At 41.8% G+C, this 21,763-nt stretch overlaps 1 protein-coding gene across 1 annotated transcript; it reads right to left on the reverse strand.

Moving 5' to 3' along the window:
- Positions 1 to 1,665: 1,665 nt before the first annotated feature.
- On the reverse strand, positions 1,666 to 20,364 carry MFSD9 (major facilitator superfamily domain containing 9). Its single transcript, XM_060769730.2, has 6 exons — positions 20,087 to 20,364; positions 17,249 to 17,336; positions 12,189 to 12,232; positions 8,792 to 8,921; positions 7,311 to 7,520; positions 1,666 to 4,233 (listed from the first exon to the last, which is right to left on the reverse strand). The coding sequence occupies exons 1-6, from the start codon at positions 20,228 to 20,230 to the stop codon at positions 3,443 to 3,445; spliced, it is 1,407 nt and encodes a 468-aa protein (XP_060625713.2). The 5' UTR covers positions 20,231 to 20,364; the 3' UTR covers positions 1,666 to 3,442.
- Positions 20,365 to 21,763: the final 1,399 nt, after the last annotated feature.

Here is a 21,763-nt window from a genome sequence, read left to right on the forward strand (position 1 = left end):
TCTGTAAAATGTCAATGAATACATTGTGTGGTTCACTGCACTGCTAGAGATGGCTGATAGTGGTAAACAGAGTTTGTACTAATAGTAATTCATACGCTAAGTTCTGGCGCCACAAATGTGGCTCACACCATCCATGGGAAGTATGTATGGTATATCAGTTTATGTGCTTACATTCAGGAATTATGCAACCAGCATAATTTGAGAAAGCAGACATTACTCTCTATGTATTAGCAGGAATCTGTGTAGCTTACCACTCCCGAGTCTCTTTATATTTTATGAAAACCAGCCATATTCACGGTTGCTGTTTTTCTTGGTTTTCTGTATAACCTGCTAAGAGGGGCACTAGTACCCTGCTTTTCCTTAATTCTTCTCTTGAGACCAACAAGCAGTCTTTTTTGGCAGATAACAAAGGCCAAAAGATATCCCAAAGGTTCCCTTTTCCAAGTGATTTAATGAGCATTTAATGAGCACCAGTGCAATATTCTACTATGGACAGAATGCAGTGCTGGACCTCTGCTGGCAAAATTGTTAAATGCAATGGACCTGGGGCTACCTCTTCTTTCCAATCATCCCGAAATCAGATTACAAGAGCCAGAAGTCTTTTAGAAAAGGTTTCTTTACATTGCAAAAGACTAAGAGGAAGGGGTACTTCTGAGAACTTAAGTCAGTGATATGATAGATCCCTGAAGGACAGTGGGTTATTACAATGGTTGTTACCCAGTGTTTCTGAGCAGAGATGCATTCCAACTTTCAATATGACCATGACTCTGCTTCTCCAGTAGGTCCACAAACCAAAAGAAGGCAGAAGTGGAGAAGCAATGCAGGTAGTTCTTTCAAACCTGGAACAACTCCTGAATTCAGGGCAGATTGACATTATAGACTCTCACAGTTGAAGCATCTGAAATTAGCTCTGTGTGTTTCTGCAACACCAGGTAAATGTAAAATTTAAAGATATGAGTCACTGTTAAAAACATCAATAATTTCTGTGCCAGCCAGTGCTGTATTAAGGTTTTCATAACCTCTAGGTATAATTGTATTTGGCACCGTTTTGCTTCAATGTACCATTAGGGACTGACAGATCATTCTAAATGTGCAAATCTGTTAAAATGGATAGTTTGAAATATCTTTGTTTTTATTCTCAATTCATGTATATATATATTTGTGAATCTTGTCTTTGTAGGCCCTAAGGCAGACACTCTTGTGTCATTCCTCCATGACAAGCCACAATTTATCTGGCTTCCTAGTTAGTCATGTCATGTAAGTACATCCCATATTCTGTTCTTCAAAACTGTGGATAATGCAGAACCAACCTTGGTGGTGTGTCATAAACTGCTTATTGACCAAAAGAACCTGTGGGAAATGGCTTGAGAATGGTAGAGAATAAGCCCACAAGAAGAAAATTGCAGAGATGTATATTTTATTATACATCCAACTCACACCTTGTCCAGTCTACTAAAGATCCAGCTCGACATTGCCATCTAGTGATAAATTAAGTATTCATGCAAGATACTACAATGGTCCCTTGCTTATTTGTACTTTATATACAGTATTTTATATTTTAAAAGTGTAAACAACCTGTTCAGTTTTGGAATACCATGTGCCTACTGTGTATGTACTCTAACTGGAACAACAATTAAGCAAGTGACAATTATGAAACCAAGCAGAAAAGTAATAATTTTCCTTTTATTTCCCTTTATCAACTTTATAGTGCAATCTTGAGAACAGTAACATTGTAGATAAGCATTCTGCTTGCTTTAAACAAGTACAGTACTGCAAAATTGTCTTAAACAAGACATTTCTGAGGCCATATTTTTATAGCCTGCCTTTTCCCAGGAATACCACAATACTTTCACGATCTTTATTTATCTACATAATTTAAATGACCTAATTAAATGTTATGTCAAGTTTCAAAATAAATGCAGTCCCCAAAGGATATAAATTGGACTTGTTAACAGGTAAATGCTGGTTTGGTTTCAAAGCTTGCCACTGTATGCATCCCTTTCCCATGCACAACATATTTCTGAGCAAATGGAAGTCAGAATACACCTGCTCTATACCCTGAACTTGACTATTTGGAAGAGTAAAACTGACCAAATAGTTAAAAGTGCATACATGTGCCACATTTCAAACCAAGTTACAACTTTCCCTTCCTGCTTTCTGGTGGGGTTCTCACCCTCAAGTACAACTAAAATAGCACGAGGTGTTGAGGAAGAGGAGAAGTGATATTAGTTTGGAGCAGTGAGTAAAGAAAATATTAACATCCCCTACCCTACTCTTCTTAGAATTCAGTTACTCACTGGTGTAATATGTAACTAAGCCTCAAGATTTGTTCCAAGGAAACCTGTTCTGAAGAAATGTGCTTAGAATTGGTCCTTAAGTACAGAGAGGTTATAGATTCCTTAAATCACCCATTTTTGCCTTGTTAGAACTTTATTTGGTGACTGTAACACATTCTCTTTGCAGACTGGTTTTTTCTATTGAGTTATTTACTTAAAGCAGGCCTGTAGAATTCCTGATCCATCAAAAGATGCATATTTTGTGGCATGCTACAAGCCCACAGTCTTCCCCTGGTGCTGAAGGCAGTCCTCCGGTGTTGTCGAAGGCTGGAATGGCTGGAATCACTAGGTTGTTGTGGTTTTTTTGGGCATGTACTGGAACATGGCCATAAATCCCCCCCAAAAAACCTCACAGCAACCCAGTCCTCCAGTGTTACAAACATAAGGGAGACTTGAGAATACAGAGACAGAGTAAAAAAAGTACATCTTGCCCAAGATTCCATAGAGGAGTAACATGGAAAGGTGAGATGGTGCTCTGAAACTAGCATTCTCCTCTGATTTATCTTTCTTGGCTTTGCAGATTCCAGTTCAGCTGGATCCTGAGAACTAGTAGCGTCTAAAGCACATAACCAGATGATGCCATCTATCTTTCAATACATTTACCCTTATTCTAAGCCAAGAGTGATAAGTGGCATAAAAGTACCGACACTTGGCCCACTCTTGGAATTGCTGTAGGACAGCAACACAATGGGCTCCTTCTTCATGGAAGAATGCCCTACATTTTAAGATCAAACTGATTACCACAGACAATGATAATGGCACCCTTTAACCCATTTAAAGTAGCAAGTATAATTTTGGAATCGGAAAATGCTGTGTCTTACAGTATTTTTAAAAGGATTTTCCAGACCTTAGATGTGACAACTTTCCCTTTGAATTACAGCTGGGAAATCCTTAGTGATTTAATGTATTTTTCTGGTCATTTCAGATCACCCCTGTTGAGTTGGCAGGTCAGGGGAAAAATGCAAGAGATGCATTCAGCTTCTTCCTTGTTTCTCCAATGTTTCTGAAATTGCAGCACAGTCTTTTTGAACCCCTACATTCTTTGATAAAACATTTTGATTTCACTGTTGTTTTTATTTTGTTTGCATGAAATGCAATGTAGTTCACTACGTGCTTTTCAGTTTCGTGCTCCTGGTGCCAGAATATCGCGATTTATTCATGATCATGATGAGTACAGCTACAAATCCCAGCAGACCTCCAAGAAGAGGAGGCCCACATGGACTGAATTCCTGGCCAATTCCTGAGATGAGAGGGGAAACTATTCGTCCCACGGCTGACACAGATTGACCAATGCCTATAAGCAGACCACTGGCTTCATTACCCCCCAGGGTCAGTTCAAGGTCAGTAATGCAAGTGCGGCCTACAGTGGTTGAAAAAGCTAAAAATGTGGAAGATATGACAACAGCCCATACACTTTCCAACAACGAATATAGCATCAGTAGCACACAAGTGAGAACAGTGGACCGCAGCAGGATGGCATAGGTATTGTGCTGATACAGTCTTGTGATTGGTCCAAGCAGAAAGCCAGCAGCGACTCCAAGTGTACTGCTGTAGCTTATAAAGTAGCCAGTCAGTTTAGGCTTCAACTCAAACCTCTCTTCAAGTGCCAAGACAAAATTGCTGTGGTACAACATCACTGCAACAGACATCAGCAGCCGTACCAGAAAAAGGTCCCACAGATCAGACCTTGCAATGCTGTCAAGCCTCTTGAGCACAGATATAACTTGAGTCCAAGAGGATTCAGTTGGAGGGCTGTACTTTGCAGCATCATGAGATAAGGACTGGAGATGTAGGCTGTTTTTAATCTCTGTTGAGAGCATGTCTTTTTTCTTATTAATAGTGACCCATTCATTTCCATGGGTCTTTCTTTCATGTTGCAGCACCATCCAGAAAACTCCTGCAAAGAAAATGGAGTGACAATCATAGAGTTCTGAATTATTTTCTGGAAGTAATGAAGTATCCTGGAAAAAAACACCAGTCTCACATATACAGGTATATATAAAAGAGAATTAATGCAAAGCTGGTGCTTTGAATTCATAGAATCGTAGAATCATAGAGTTGGAAGAGACCTTGTGGATCATCCAGTGCAATCCCCTGCCAAGAAGCAGGAAAATTGCATTTGAAGTACCCAACAACAACAAAAAACTTTATTTATATACCGCTTTGTCTCCCAAAGGGGACTCAGAGTGGTTTCCAAATAACATAATCAATACATACAAGGAAAATAGAATAAACATAAAATTAACAAGACAATAGAAGCATTAAAAAACACAATAGCACGTATATATTTAAAATAATCCTGCCTGTTCACGGCAATTGAAAAGGCCGGGCCAAGGCTAGTGTGATTTTAGAGGGCCCAGGAAATTAGGTAGAGTCTATGGCTGTACATTTCCAGGGCTAAATAGAAGAAAGTAACCTGGGTAATTGGTAGAAAAAGATATGGCCAATTTCAACAGTATCTAGGGTTAAGCTAGAACTAGTGGTTCTCAAAGGTTTGTTTAAACCACCAGGTCTTCAAGCTCTTACAAAAGAGGAGGGATGGGGCCTGTCTTATTTCTCTAGGAAGGGCGTTCCAGAGGCGGGGGGCCATCACTGAGAAGGCCCTCTCTCTCATCCCACCAGCCATGCTTGTGATGGTGGTGGGAGCGAAAGGAGGTCCTCCCTGGAAGATCTTAAAGTCCGCGCTGGCTCAAAGAAGGAGATGCGATCGCAAAGATAGGTGGGGTCCGAACCGTTTAGGGCTTTATAGGTCATAACCTGCACCTTGAATTTGGCTCAGAAGCTTACTGGCAGCCAGTGAAGCTGTTTTATAAGGGGCGTTGTATGTTCCCTATAGTTTGCTCCAGTAAGGAGCCTGGCTGCTGCCCGTTGTACCAGTTGGAGCTTCTGGGCTGTCTTCAAGGGCAGCCCCACGTAGAGCGCATTGCAATAGTCCAATCTGGATGTAACCAAGGCGTGGACAACGCTGACCAAGTCAGACTTCATGAGGTATGGTCGCAGGTGGTGCATGAGTTTGAGTCATGCAAAGGCCCTCCTGGCTACTGCCGGCACCTGAGCATCAAGTGACAGCGTTGAGCCCAAGCTACAGACCTGTGCCCTCAGGGGGAGTGTAACCCAATCAAGCACAGGTTACCACCCAATACCCTGGTTGGCCCCACGACTGACCAGGAGGACCTCTGTCTTGTCTGGATTAAGCTTCAACCTGTTAACCTTCATCCAGTCCATCACAGCAGTCAGACACTGGTTCAGGGTCTTGGAGACTTCCTTGGAATTTGGTGGAAATCAGTAGTAGAGTTGGGTGTCATCTGCATACAGATGGCACCCAACTCCAAAATTCCAGATGACCTCACCAGGTGGTTTCATGTAGATATTAAAAAGCATGGGGGATAGAATGGAACCTCATCCAAAAATCCCTGGAGTTGGGAGGCAACCACCCGCTCTAGAACCTTGCCCAGGAAGGGGAGGTTAGAGATAGGCTGGTAGTTATTTAGGACCGAGGAATCTAGGGACGCCTTTTAAAGTAACGGTCTCACAATTGCACTTTTCAGGCTCAATGGAATATGACCCTGTTCCAATGAGGCATTTATGATCTTTGAGATCCACTCGGCCAATCCCCCACTGGCGAGTTTGACCAGCCAGGAAGGGCAAGCATCCAGGGCACAGGTGGTTGCTCTCAACGCTCCAAGAATCTTGTCCACGTCATCAAGCTGAACAGGTTGTAACAAATCCACCCCCGACAGATGGCCATCCAACCTCTGTTTAAAAGTCTCCAAAGAAGGAGCCTCCACCACACTCTGGACAGAGAGTTCCACTGCTGAACAGCTTCTGCAATCAGGAAGTTCTTCCTAATGTTCAGGTGGAATTGCCTTTCCTGTTATTTGAAGCCATTGTTCTGCGTCCTAGTCTCCAGGGCAGCAGAAAACAAGCTTGCTCCCTCCTCCCTATGACTTCCCCTCACATATTTATACATGGCCATCATGTCTCCTCTCAGCCGTCTCTTCTGAAGTCTAAATATGCCCAGCTCTTTAAGCCACTCCTCATAAGGCTTGTTCTCCAGACCTTTGATCATTTTAGTGGCCCCTCCTCTGGACACATTCCAGTTGTCAACAACTCCCTTCAACTGCAGTGCCCAGAACTGGATACAGTGTGATTTCAGGTGTGGTCTGACCAAGAAAGAATAGAGGGGTAGCATGAGTTCACTGGACCTATACACTAGACTCCTATTTATGTAGACCAAAATCCCATTGGCTTTTTTAGCTGCCGCATCACATTGTTGGCTTATGCTTAACTCGTTGTCCATGAGGACTCCAACATCTTTATAACATGTACTGCTCTTGAGCCAGGAGTCCCCCATTCTGTATCTTTGCATTTCATTTTTTTCTGCCTAAGTGGAATGGAACTATGCCGGTTTAAAGAGAGGAAGACCAATTTTCACACAAGAAGGCACAATGACAGCATCACATCAACTACCAGCTTATATGCAATGCAAGAAACCAAAGTCATAATTTATGAACCAAAATAAAGAAAACAGGATGTGGCTGCAGTGAGGAATGAGAGAAAACTAAGTGGAGGTAATCCAAAATTGCAATCCCTAGTGAGGTGAGGCTAAGTACAGGTAGATCCAGATCTACCAGTAGACACCTGCATGATTTATAGAGATTACCAGATTTACTCATTTCTAATTGTCTATCAGCAGCAGAACAAATGCCTCTTATTTTTCTCCTTCCTGAATTAAGAGTCTTTCAATTAACACTTCAGCAGTTCTCATGTGTATGGTTTCATTAATTTTTCCCCATGATATAAAGATACAAGATGCATAAATATTCAGGATAGGGATTGTCCTCATAGCTGGCCTTGGTCTAGGGTAAGTGTATAGAACTGATTTACATTGTTTGCATATAAATCATATAAACCTTGTGAATATAATGAAGTAATAAATAGCTTTAAAACCTTGACAGAGCAACACATACATACCAGCATTCAAGATGAAGATGGAGGCACAGACAAATGCTGTCAAGTGAAAACCACCCTCTAGCTCTGTAAGGTAGCCTCCAACAGGAGGTCCCAAAATGAAGCCAAAATTGGCGGCTGCATTGAAATGTCCTATTACTAAGAGGCGCTGCTTCTCAGGAACCAAGTCAGAGATGAGAACTTTTGAAATGGAGTGCGTATGTTTGAAGATACCTAAAAGTGAACAAGAAAGGTATTTAAGACTGTGACATGGCCCTCTGTTTAAAAAAATTGAGGACTCCTGATCTAGATATTCACTGCTGGTTTTGAAAAATCTGTACTTTGAGTCTTAAAGCCCTTGCAAGTTATTTGAAACTATAAAGGAGAAACAGTTAGGGGGAAGTGAGGACCACAAAAAGAGCCTGGGACATGTCTATGGTTCAAAAGTCACATTTTGCCCTGAATAGAAATTGGGAGTTTAAAAAAATGCAATATGTAATGTCTACAAAATTTAAGTAGTATGATCTTTGGAAATCTCCTGCATTCACCATAATTCCCTACCCAGCATGAGAAGGCAGCTGTAGTTTAAGAAAGGAGGAAAGCATTTACCAGATCGTGACTCAGACAGTGCCAACAACAGTATTGACCAGAAGATATTTGAAAACCCCTATTATCCTGAGGAAATGTGTGCATGGAGTCAGCAATATTGAGGTTCTCCCTCACTATCTCCTTTAGCGCCCACTTTATACTGCTTAATTGCTCCTGAGAAATATTTCTGTCTTTCTATTTGACAGAACTGAGCTTGGGACACAGACAAGAAATAAAAAGTATTTTTACTGAATGATACAGACAGCAGGGTCTTCTATAGCCTGCATTGCCCTTGAAGCAGGATGTGAGACATCTTTGTGAACTCATTCGTTATACTGCACATCTATCTCACTGAATTGTTTTGTATTAGCAAAATTATTGTGGGTTGTTCCAAGTCTCCTAGATGACAAGCGTTTTGAATTCTGCAGAAACCAACCTTTCCAATAATTTTATATTGTACAACAGTGATATATACATATATTCTTGTTTATAATCAGTTCATATTTGTTATTATGTAGTTTTTCAATGATCTTTTGACATAAGCAATGAACTGCTATGAATACAAATCCAATTCAAAATATAAAATATCACATTTGCCATGCTAGCTGGGGGATTCTGAAAGTATAGTCTGAAAAAAATACCTTTTCCAAGTTCCAATCTGTTTCCAAATTGTTGCACCTTTTATGACAAGAACAGGTACAATTTAATTTAAAAATAAAATATAAAGCAGAATTATATCTTCTGTTTTTCTATTGGAAAAACATTGGTATTAAACATGTTTAACCTTTTTGCTGATGCACAACATAGCTGTTCAGAACTGTTGTTTTTCTGAACTAAACAAACACACTGATTTATAATTCCTGATATCGTATTAATTATTGATTGAGATTGAGTCTAAATGGCAAATTACTACTTACCCACAAAAATGCGAGCAACAGCAAACAGGAAAATATTAGTGGACATACTAAGCACAAAATAACCTAATGCACTGAAGAGAATGCAGACAAGTAGGCAATATGGTCTTCCTACTACATCACTCCAAGATCCCTATAGAAGACACAGAAGGAATGACTTCAGTAAATCAGTATAAGAAAATTATTATTATTATTATTATTATTATTATTATACTTATACCCCGCTTTATCTCTCCCAAAGAGGATTCAAAGAGGCTTAACCTAAAAGCATTAGCACACAATTTTAAATATACAAATATGCAAACATCAAAACAGAATTAAATATAAACAGAATTTAAAAATTCAGATATAAACCATTGAAACATATTCAAAGCACATTCAAAGTTAAATCACTGTAAACATTTAGGAAGTTCACTCCAGATTTAGTTATGCTTAGACCTGATCAACTAAATTACACAAGACTTCACTTAGTTATGACCAATTTTTCTCAGTGATTTTAGCATGCACTGAAATCAGTGAGACAAACTGGTCATGAGTAACTTAAGTCCTGTGGATTGCAATGGATGTATGCTAGTACCCTAAAAGCACCAGATCCTTCTTGATCCTGGAAGCCTCAGAAAAAAAGACTTAGAAAAAAAAATATCCAAAGCAAATGCTTTATGCAGGCACCAGATGAATTAAGATAGGTAAAGTAAAGATTTTCCCCCGGTGTCCAGTCGTGTCTGACTCTGGATGTTGGTGCTCATCTCCATTTCTAAGCCTAAGAGTCGGCGTTGTCTGCCCCTCGGATTCAAACCTGCAACCTTTCAGTCAGCAAGTTCAGCAGTTCAGCGCTTTAACCCACTGTGCCGCCAGAGGCTCCTGAATTAGATCGCCTCCTTTAATAACAGTAACAGGAGCCCCCGGTGGCGCAGTGGGTTAAACCCCTGTGCCAGCAGGACTGAAGACCGACAGGTTGCAGGTTCAAATCCAGGGAGTGTGCGGATGAACTCCCTCTATCAGCTCTGGCTCTCCATGCAGGGACATGAGAGAAGCCTCCCACAACAGTAGTAAAACATCAAAACATCCTGGCGTCCCCTGGGCAACGTCCTTGCAGATGGCCAATTCTCTCACACCAGAAGCAACTTGCAGTTTCTCAAGTCGCTCCTGACACGACCAAAAAATAAAATAAAAATAAAATAACAGTAACAACAGCAATACAGAAATAAATCCAGCTCTTTGTTCTGAATGGACTGATTCTGTGTATCTTAACTTAAAGTATATGAGAGGTCAGCCATAATCTTTTAATTACTTTGCAGCATGGACAGGACATTCAGTTCACAGAAGTTCCCCAAGTGACCTATAAAGTTCATTTCTTTGACAGGCTTGCAGAAAGAGGAATTTGCATTTTTATCTTTGGTCACTTGATCAAAGACAAAACCATGAATTTCTTTATATTTTTCTCCTGAGGTTTTAGTAAACTGCAAGCTAATAAAGAAAAGTTGTGTATAATAAGATGTGAGAGAATCTATACAGAGAAGATGTTACACAGTATGATAATGGCATTGCATTTCTTTTTTCCCCAGTAGATAACCACTGTGTTAAGTGGGACATACTCAACTGGTGCTTCCAGGAGCCCACTGAGACCATAGTCTGGGAGTAACCACTTCCTAGATTCACCTGCACTTTTGCCTTTCCTGTGTTAGGAGAGTAGCAATGTTAACCCCAGTTGGGATGATGAGTGGCCCGTATAGCTGACTGCATACTTGACAAATGCTTGAAGGAGCCAACTGATGTTCAGGAGCCGACTGATGTTGAGATAGTTTAATACACTTTCCTCTCCTGTCCCTTTCCATGTAGAGACAGCAGACAAGGCAGGGGAATTCTCCAGCCAAAGAAGCTTCTGAGAACACTCTAGCCAGGGACCAAATATCAGAAGTTTCTTCTGAAGTTTCTTCACACCATGAGACTGGTAATTAAGGCTACATTGTGTCTCAGCAGGTCTTTCTGGTCTTTTGGAACCTTGGTTCTTCACCTTTGCTCTGCAGTCTCTTAAATAGAGATGTGCAGAATGCAAAGGAAGTTGCTTTTAAAGTGGAGGTGGGTACTAAAATATGTTTTGCAATGGCAACAGACATTTCCTTGAGCTTGCCGAGATCAGGAATGGGCAAGGATGGAAGGCTACAGTGTTCTTAGGGGAGTGAGCCTGGCTTCTACAAGCTTTACTAAATTGAGCGGGACTGCAAACATGAAGGATTTCATCACATAGTCTTAGATGTTGTTTTTGAGATCCTTTGCCTGCAGTTGCGTATGGGTTCTACCACATGCCGCATGGTCCCTTTCGTTAGCAACTGCTAGTCAAATGTAGGCAAAGAGTGTCAGAAATGGAATATAAAGAACACAGAATTCAAATCATGTTTTTTCACTCAGTGCACATCAGAGACGTCAGCTGCAGTATGCAACTCGTCGGCTGTGCCTGTGACGTCTCCTTGGGGGTGGCTTTTGCTGACCCTCTATGGAAGCAGCTGCCATTACACTTGCAGTGGTTGCTGGGGACAGACCCCTGATAAGCCTCTAAACTAACTAGTGATTTTCTTTTCTGGTTATTTTTTTGAAAATATTGAAACGGCACAATTCTGAAGTTTCTTCACACCATGAGACTGGTATTTTTCTAAAATCATGACAAAGCAGGAACGGGGGTGAGGGAGATGCTAACTGGCTGCTTGGTTAAAAAAAACCCCTGCATAACTGCACAAGATTTGAAAAAAAAAGGAGGGACTGACAGGGAGCGATGTCAGGGGGCTTAGGACCGAGTGGGAGGAGAAAAACTGTCTACTGTGTGATGATTCTCAACACATTCTTTCTAAAAGTTTGGAGAGAACAGAAAAGGGTGTGATGGGCTCCTGTGTGCATCCCATATGCATCCAGCTGTCTGGGTTGCATACAGAAGTATTGTTTACCGCTTTGTGTGGAATGAGGTATGAAGTGAGGCTTCCACATTCCTTTGAACAAGAGCATAAGGCAGCAGCCGAGGTGGCAGTAAATGATACTTTCATTTATATCAGAATTTGTATTATTATTATTATTATTATTATTATTATTATTATTATTATCTTTATTCTACACTTGATCTTAGCCAAAAGACCGAGAAGCGATCATGCCCCACCTTTCTCCCCATGGGCGCTCAAGGCAGCTAACAATCTCAACTTAATCAAGTTTAAAAAGCACAATATAAAAGCAAAAAAAAATAGTGACAGTGTGGTAAAAACAGATTAAAATACAATAAATACACTTAAATAGCCTTTAAAACACATATCACTTGTTCTTAAAGATCGGGTATATCATTCTTCTTAAAGACTACCTTCAAAAGGATATTTTTGCATTATGAACTCAGCAATACTTTATCATCGGGGAAGCTTACCACTAAAGTGCTGGAAAAGAGCTGCAGTATTCCATATAAAGACCCTAAAAGCAAGATAAATGTTGAAAATCAAATATTAGTCATCTTTTTGGAGCAATTTTTTTGTAATGCATTTTCAACAATAGCAAAGCAAATAATCTCTGACATCAACTCTGACTGGTTCACAAATATTTCTGGCTAAATAAACCCTTTAAAATTGAATAACTTCATTATTTAGCAAGGCCTTGTGGAAACGAGATGGGGAAAACGATGTGAGCAATTCAGACCTTGGAATTAGGATGCTACACATGGTACTGTCACTTGTGATGTGTTACTTTGGGGGGTATTGAGAGGACACTAGTTGAATGCTTAGTTTGGGTGTTTCTTTGTTAGTATGAGCAACAATTACTTATTATTTCATTTTTATTTATGGGGGGCTTTTAAAAATGAATAACAATGTAAGATTAATGTGTTAGTTACATATGACACCTGAGTAATGTTACTTGTGTCTTATTTTTTAAACAAGTAGCACTAATTGTACTCCTTTCAAAAGCTGTAATAATGTTCCAATAACATTTTCAAGTTTTGAAATAATTTACTGACAGCAGCTGGAATCTGGTATTTTTGTCAGTACTTGGGATGCAATGAGAGGAACCAAGGGGTTTCCCTAGTGGACAAATTTACTTTGATTGAACATGTTACCCTGATGCTAAAATGCATCAGCTCTGCAGAAACATCCCTTGTATGAGCACAATCGAAATGACCAAAGACATATAAGAACAAGTTGCACCAACATTAAGCCAGATGGAATTATTCCATATAGAAACCATACTAGTCTAAAGATACTTAAAATTATATAGGACTACCCTTCCCTAACCATTCTGGTTGTGTCTTTGAGATAAAGGAGGTTTGAATTTGGCATAATTTGGATAGTTCCGTATCCCACACATTTCTACCTGCTTTTCTGACTTATCAGAGTTCAGCAGAACAGTTCTGTTCTATAGAATCATAGAATCATAGAATCAAAGAGTTGGAAGAGACCTCATGGGCCATCCAGTCCAACCCCCTGCCAAGAAGCAGGAATATTGCATTCAAATCACCCCTGACAGATGGCCATCCAGCCTCTGCTTAAAAGCTTCCAAAGAAGGAGCCTCCACCACACTCCGGGGCAGAGAGTTCCACTGCTGAACGGCTCTCACAGTCAGGAAGTTCTTCCTAATGTTCAGATGGAATCTCCTTTCTTGTAGTTTGAAGCCATTGTTCCGCGTCCTAGTCTCCAAGGAAGCAGAAAACAAGCTTGCTCCCTCCTCCCTGTGGCTTCCTCTCACATATTTATACATGGCTATCATATCTCCTCTCAGCCTTCTCTTCTTCAGGCTAAACATGCCCAGTTCCCTAAGCCGCTCCTCATAGGGCTTGTTCTCCAGACCCTTGATCATTTTAGTCGCCCTCCTCTGGACACATTCCAGCTTGTCAATATCTCTCTTGAATTGTGGCGCCCAGAATTGGACACAATATTCCAGATGTGGTCTAACCAAAGCAGAATAGAGGGGTAGCATTACTTCCTTAGATCTGGACACTATGCTCCTATTGATACAGGCCAAAATCCCATTGGCTTTTTTTGCCGCCACATCACATTGTTGGCTCATGTTTAACTTGTTGTCCACGAGGACTCCAAGATCTTTTTCACACGTACTGCTCTCGAGCCAGGCGTCCCCCATTCTGTATCTTTGCATTTCATTTTTTCTGCCAAAGTGGAGTATCTTGCATTTGTCACTGTTGAACTTCATTTTGTTAGTTTTGGCCCATCTCTCTAATCTGTCAAGATCGTTTTGAATTCTGCTCCTGTCCTCTGGACTATTGGCTATCCCTCCCAATTTGGTGTCATCTGCAAACTTGATGATCATGCCTTCTAGCCCTTCATCTAAGTCATTAATAAAGATGTTGAACAGGACCGGGCCCAGGACGGAACCCTGCGGCACTCCACTTGTCACTTCTTTCCAAGATGAAGAGGAAGCATTAGTGAGCACTCTCTGTGTTCGTCCACTTAACCAATTACAGATCCACCTCACCGTAGTTTTGCCTAGCCCACATTGGACTAGTTTCCTTGCCAGAAGGTCATGGGGGACCTTGTCGAAGGCCTTACTGAAATCCAGGTATGCTACATCCACGGCATTCCCCGCATCTACCCAGCTTGTAGCTCTATCGAAGAAAGAGATCAGATTAGTCTGGCATGACTTGTTTTTGATAAATCCATGTTGACTATTAGCGATGACTGCATTTGTTTCTAAGTGTTTGCAGACCGCTTCCTTAACAATCTTTTCCAGAATCTTGCCCGGTATCGACGTGAGGCTGACCGGACGGTAGTTGTTTGGGTCATCCTTTTTTCCCTTCTTGAAGATTGGGACCACATTGGCCCTCCTCCAATCTGCTGGAACTTCTCCCGTTCTCCAAGAACTCTCAAAGATGGTTGCCAATGGTTCCGAAATGACTTCCGCTAGTTCCTTCAATACTCTGGGGTGTAGTTGATCTGGCCCTAGGTACTGTAGATCTTTGAGACCAGCGGATGGAAGAGGCCTCTGTTAATGGAAGAGAATTTCTGTTGGCAAAAGGAGTTCCTTACAGCTATCTCTTCTTTGAGTTAGGACTACATTATATGAACCCGTACCATTTAGACCAGTGATTCTCAACCTATGGGTCCCCAGATGTTTTGGCCTTCAACTCCCAGAAATCCTAACAGCTGGTAAACTGGATGGAATTTCTGGGAGTTGTAAGCCAAAACACCCGGCGACCCACAGATTTAGACATATATGTCAACTGAGGGCAAAGGTAATGTCACAGCTGATCTGAAGAATGTGATTTCTATTCTACAAATGCAATACACACAGAAGAAATATGCACAGCTGAACACCAAATTTGTCAGAACTTCCGGTGTGCAAGCTATGAAATGTCACTATCTGCAGCCCTCAAGTTACAAACAAGATAGGCTCTGTAGGTTTGTTTATTTGCATGTAAATCAGAACAGGTACATTTTAAAGTGTTACTACACACACACACAAGCTCTGTGTAGCATAGGGTTAACACTCCTGTGGAGTTTGTTTTCCTGTTTGTGCCCCTGTTCAGAAGATTTCATCTCACTTTCCATCTCTGTGATAATTGGATTTTCAAAAATGTGGCTTGTTGTGGAAACAAGAGTTGGGGATTAAGCTTCAGTTGAGACACCTTTTTCCCCATGAAACCTCTTTCAGGAGTGAATTTCCCTTACTAAATCTAGATTTCTCTCACTTTCTGTCAGTGCCATAGCCAGAACAAATTTGGGGGGGGGGGGGTTGAAAAAAAACAACAACAAATCATGAAGAGAAGTTCCATAACACAAAATAATTTAAATAGTATGGTTCATTCTATATAGAGTTAATTAAATCAATTTAACTTTTACTTCTCATAGACTTAGCATGGGAATTTGATTAACCAGTTAAAATTCCTGAGTAAACCAGTTTTTTAACTTGAAAATTTGGGGGGGGGGGGGGGGTTAACCGCGGCTACAGTCTTGATCCTGTTGTTTCACCCCCGTTCTTAACTATGAGTCATTTGTAAGTCAGATGTTTGTAACGAAAACGGAGAAGAACTTGTAGTGAAATCTACCTTTTAGGCGACAAGGCCGAAGGCTGAATATCAGTAGCTTTCATCTTGAAAGGCAGGCAGAGGCAGGAGGAGGAGTCAAGCCATCTCCTGATTGGGTAGAGCAATTGGGGGAGGAGTTGGTTGAGAGAGGGAAAAAGGCTGTCAGCTCTTGACAGGGAGAGAGAAGTGTCTTAACATCAGACACAGAAGGATAGGATTTTAGGAGAGGAAGCTAGAATAGGGTTCTGACAGGAAAGAAAGCTAGAAAGTGAGCCTTAAGGTTAGGGAATAAGGTTGAGGCAAAGGCTAGGGTTTTACTGTGTTAAGAGGACCAGTAAAAGAGAGTTTTGTCTTATTAAACTTAGGAGAAGTTTAAAGATATCTTATTGCCCTGTGTGTGAGGCAGACAGGAGTCTGTTCTCTAAGAGTTACTGTTTCTAAGAATAGAACAGTGTGTTTAAGGAAACTCACAAGTTTAAAAGCTTTGTTGTCAGTAGAACTAACTGTTTAATCCTATTAAGTCTCTGCATCTGAATCAAGTTTCTGTACCCCTCATTCTATGAGGTGATATTTGTTCCAAGTTCAATAAACTCTTTCTAGTTCACTTTTAACTGGTGTCAGCCTCACTCTGTCAAACCATTTCAAAGTCCAGTCAGCCAGTGAAGAAGCCATAGAAGAACCAGGGCAAACACACCTTTACCTACAACACATTCACACTTTTGGTTCCTCAGACCACTAAAGCTGAGGTGGTGGCGGCTAATACTACCAATAACATCGGTTATTTATAATACTTTATCATCCCTTGCCTTGTTAAGCAGAGGTGGGATTTGTTGTTCCCCCCTGCCTCAGATATATCGTTAATTTTCGCTTGCTTTGGTGGCAGAGGTGGGATTCTTTTGTTGTTCCCCCCCTGCCCAGATATCTCTTTGAATTTTACTATAAACTGAAACAGAAAGATCTCCTTTTTGGTTAATTGTAGCTATTAAATTTGATTTTATAAATAAGCCAGGAAACATTAGACATTTTGAAGCAATATTTAGTCTGAAAAGTGGAGGGATTAAGAGTTTGGTTCCTATTGTAACAGACCACAGTGTTTCTTTCTGTGCTGGTCAGAGAAGAATGGACACTCCTCTTATATTAACCTTGTTGGTTCTGTTTTGGGCTCAAAGGAAGGGCAAGAACTCCATCCTCTCCATCAAGCCACCCAGGTCCCTTCTATATCGCCCTCTATCGCAGGATTTGATCCCAGATTATCTGATTTAAACTGGATTATATGAGTTTCCACTGTCAGATAATCCCTGGATAATCAAATAATCTGGGATCAGATCTGGGATATAGGACAGTGTGGAAGGGGCCTCACGGCTTCGCATAAACTGCCAGGCTAGTGCTTAAATGCAAAATTGCATGGTATTGACGAGAACCTTCCACCATTTGCTTATAAGGGAAGCTGACATGCTCACCTACCACTCCTGCAACTGTTGGGCTCACTCCTAAAGACTTGACATGAAGACTTAATAAGGGGACAACCATACTGACTCCAAAGAAATCCTGAAAGAGACAATACACATTTGTTGTAAGTTAGATATACTGAGAACAGAGGATTTAATGTAATAATTTGTAAACAGATTTCCTCCACCTCCTGCTATGTTGCAATTCAATAAAGAAAATGTCTGAGCTCCAATTTCATGGGTTTAGGATTTGTGGACCAAGGTTTGTCATAGGTAAACAACAGTATGCTGGGAAATTACTGCAACTTGTAGTTTACTTCACAATCGCTTCAAACGACAGGAAAGGAGATTCCACCTGAAGATTAGGAAGAACTTCCTAACTGTGAGAACTGTTTGGCAGTGGAACTCTCTGTCCCAGTGTGGTGGAGGCTCCTTCTTTGGAGGCTTTTAAACAGAGGCTGGATGGCCATCTGTCGGGGGTGCTTTGATGCAATGTTCCTGCTTCTTGGAAGGGGGTTGAACTGGGTGGCCCACGTGGTCTCTTCCAACTCTATGATTCTATGATTAATCTACCACTCTGTTCAATGTATGGGCCTCCCTTTAGTATGACACATGCAAACAAAGACCCATTCTGAGAATAAAGCCAGCCCTATGTATCCACAAATTTAACCACCCATAGATCCAAACATCCATTGTTTGAATATAGATTTAGATGTATACAGTAGATTTAAATCCAATAAACAAGACATGATTTTGCCAGTTTATATAAGGAACGCCATTTTATTATGTTGTTGTACAGAATGGGACCTGAATGTTCACTGATTTTGATATCCCTGAGAGCTCCTGGAACCAAATCCCAGTAGATACAAAGGGTCTACTGTACATACTGAATGAAGACTAGGCAAAAGTATGATAGCTGGGACCCAATGCCGAGACAGCGCAGCGAGAGACGGAGGTGTGACAGAGTCATGGCAAGATAGTTCGCCAGAAAAACAAAAGGGGGGGGGGGGGACAAACAGCCATGCATAGTGCTTAAGGCTATGCGGATATCATATGCAAACACGTTCAAATACGTTCAATTTTCTTATTCTGACCCGGGTCACACCACCAGCATTGGGTGCCAGCTATCATACTTTTGCCAAAGACTGTACATTTGGCAACTGTGGTGAATCCAAAGAGAAAATTATGAAGCACAGAAAGAACTAATGTGGATATCCCTGACACCGTGCAGATATTTTTCTTGAACACTTGGTATTTGCTGGAGGTCTCCCATTCAAGTACTAACCAGGGCTAACCCTGCTTAACTTCTATAATCAGGGCCCTTCCACACGCAGAATATCAACGCAGATAATCCGCAACATCTGTTTTGAACTGGATTATCTGAGTCCACACTGCTATATAATCCAGTTCAATGTGGATTTTATACAGATGTGGAAGGGGCCTCAGACAGGATCTGGTCTCTTTTGCAGTGATTCCCAAACTCTTCTCCAGTCTTTGGAATTCAACTACCTTGGCCAATGATCGGGGATTCTGGGAACTGGAGTCCAAAACACCTGGAACATCACAGCAGAATAAATGTAATGACCCAGAAATGAAAGTAGGAGCCAGGATATCAGTGCCCAAGCCCCATCCAAATCCCCCCACTGTCTTAAAAGACAACAACAAATTAATTAATGCTAACAGCCAGTCTTTGGGCCTTTCCACACAGCCCGATAACCCCACATTATCTGAGTATGGACTCAAGATAACCCAGTTAAAAGCAGATATTGTGGGATTTTCTGCCTTGATATTCTGGGATAGAGGGCTGTGTGGAATGGCCTTGGTTATCTGAGTCCACACTGCCATATAGAATCATAGAATCATAGAGTTGGAAGAGACCTCATGGGCCTTCCAGTCCAACCTCATTCTGCCAAGAAGCAGGAATATTGCATTCAAAGCACCCCTGACAGATGGCCATCCAGCCTCTGTTTAAAAGCTTCCAAAGAAGGAGCCTCCAACACACTCCGGGGCAGAGAGTTCCACTGCTGAATGGCTCTCACTGTCAGGAAGTCCTTCCTAATGTTCAGATGGAATCTCCTTTCCTGTAGTTTGAAGCCATTATTCTGCGTCCTAGTCTCCAGGGCAGCAGAAAACAAGCTTGCTCCCTCCCCCCTATGACTTCCTATCACGCATTTATACATGGCCCTCATCATATCTCCTCTCAGCCTCTTCTTCTTCAGGCTAAACATGTCCAGCTCTTTAAGCCGCTCTTCATAGGGCCTGTTCTCCAGACCCTTGATCATTTTAGTCACCCTCCTCTGGACACCTTCCAGCTTCTCAATATCTCTCTTCAACCCAGTTCAAAGCAGATATTGTGGGATTTTCTGCCTTGACATTCTGGGATGGAGGGCTGTGTGGAATGGCTTTGCTTTATCTGAGTCTACACCGCCATATAATGCTTAATATAATGCTTAATATAATGCTTAATCGCATTATAACCCAGTTCAAAACCGATGTGGGATTTTCTGTCTTGATATTCTGGGATATAGGGTGGTGTGGAAGGGCCTTGGGTTATCTGAGTCCACATTGCCATATAACTCAGTTCAAAGCAGATATTGTGGGATTTTATATAGCTGTGTGGAAGGTGCCTTTGAGAGGGTGCAGCTACACTGTAGAATGAATGCAGTTTGACAGCACTTGAACTGCCAAGGCTCAATGCAATGGGATCATGGGAGTTGTGGTTTTGCAAGGTCTGAAGCTCTCTCTGCCTCACCAAAGGCCAACCCCCTATGTTTGCACAGCACTGAGCCATGGCCGGTTCCAGTGCTGTCCCAACTGCCTTCGTTGCACAATGGGGATGCAGCTGCTCACCAGGAAGCCCACGGCGTACAAGCAAAGCACGAAGCGGGCGGGCCAAGCAGCTCCTTCCGCCGCCTGAACCCTTTCCATTCCGGCGGGAGGAGGAGGAGGAGGGATCGGCGGGGCTGGGTCCTGGCTGGGACTCCCATTCTTCATACGAGGCCGAAGAAAGGAGCGAAGGGGCGCCGAGGAAGGAAGGAAGCAAGGAAAAACCGCAGCGGCCGCCTTGAGAGGGAAGCAAAACCAAGCAGCCAGGGAGAGGGCCAAGTCCCCCGCGCCTGCGCAGTGTGGCCTCTGGGAGGGACCTGAAGGAGGTCCCTCCCGCACTTTAGACTTGTGTGGCTCCTCTCTGCCAATAGCTGGCTGCCTGGGGGTGCATCTGCGCTGTAGAGTTAATCCAGTTTGACACCACTTTAACTGCTAGGGCTCAATGCATCTGTAGTTTAGTGAGGCACCAGCACTATTTGGCACAGGAGGCTAAAGACCATGGAAAACCACCTTGGTTTCATCGCATTATAGCCACAACAGTTAAAGTGGTGCCAAGCTGCATTGGTTCTACAGTGTGTAGATGCACCCAGGCTTTCAGTCTCAAAGGAGAGTCGAAAAAGCAGGGCTGACAACCAGGAAGCCAGGCTCCTTCCAGACAGCCATATAACATCCAGGTTATCTGCTTTGAACTGGATTATATACCAGTGTAGACTCATGTAATCCAGCTCAAAGCAGATAATTTGACTCTTAAGATCGTCTGGGGACACCCTTCTCTCAATCCCACCTTCATCACAAGTACGTCTGGCGGGGACGAGAGACAGGGCCTTCTCAGGGATGGCCCCTCGGCTGTGGAATGCCCTTCCTAGGGATATTAGAGCGGCCCCTTCCCTTTTAACATTCCGAAAAAAAGTCAAGACTTGGATTTTGAGCAAGCCTTTGCAGACACAATATAACACATGGAGAAAAAACGGAACGGCTGGACGATGCTATTGGATAATGTTTTTAACAAGAAGACTTAAACTGATCCATGTTTTTATTGATATTGATATTGTTGTTTTATCTTTAACTAGCCATCCCCTGCCACGCGTTGCTGTGGTCCAGTCTGTGTGTATTTTATGTGTGTGTATTTTGTGTATATGTGTTTATATGTGTTTGCATATATGTGTGTGTGTGTGGTTTTGCAAATGTGTTGTATTTTTTTTGGCTTTTTGTGTTTTTTTTAGTGTTTTTATGAGTGAGGGTCACTTGGTGGCCTGATAGGTGTCTTGTGTCCAAATTTGGTGTCAATTCGTTCAGTGGTTTTTGAGTTATGTTAATCCCACAAACGATCAGCCGTTTATGTTTTTGATGCTGACTGTACACCGCCCCCGAGTTGCCTGCGGGCTGAGAGAGGCGGTATATATAGTAAATAAATAAATAAATTATATGGCAGTGTAGATCCAGCCTAAGATGTATGCAGTCACACTGTATTTCTTAGCTCCCTTTCACACAGCTGTATAAAATCCCATTTGAACTAGATTATATGACAGTGTGGACTCAGATAATCCAGTTCAAAGCAAATATTGTGGATTATGTGCCTTGATATTCTGGGTCATATGGCTGTGTGGAAGGGCCCCTAGAGCGCACATACAACAGTAATGTGCTTCACTCTTAAAGAGCCTGTTTGCTTCTTTACTGAATGCAGGCAGTCCCAGAGTTACA

This window comes from Anolis sagrei, chromosome 3 (assembly GCF_037176765.1).
Source record: "Anolis sagrei isolate rAnoSag1 chromosome 3, rAnoSag1.mat, whole genome shotgun sequence".
Taxonomy (NCBI): Eukaryota; Metazoa; Chordata; class Lepidosauria; order Squamata; family Dactyloidae; genus Anolis; species Anolis sagrei.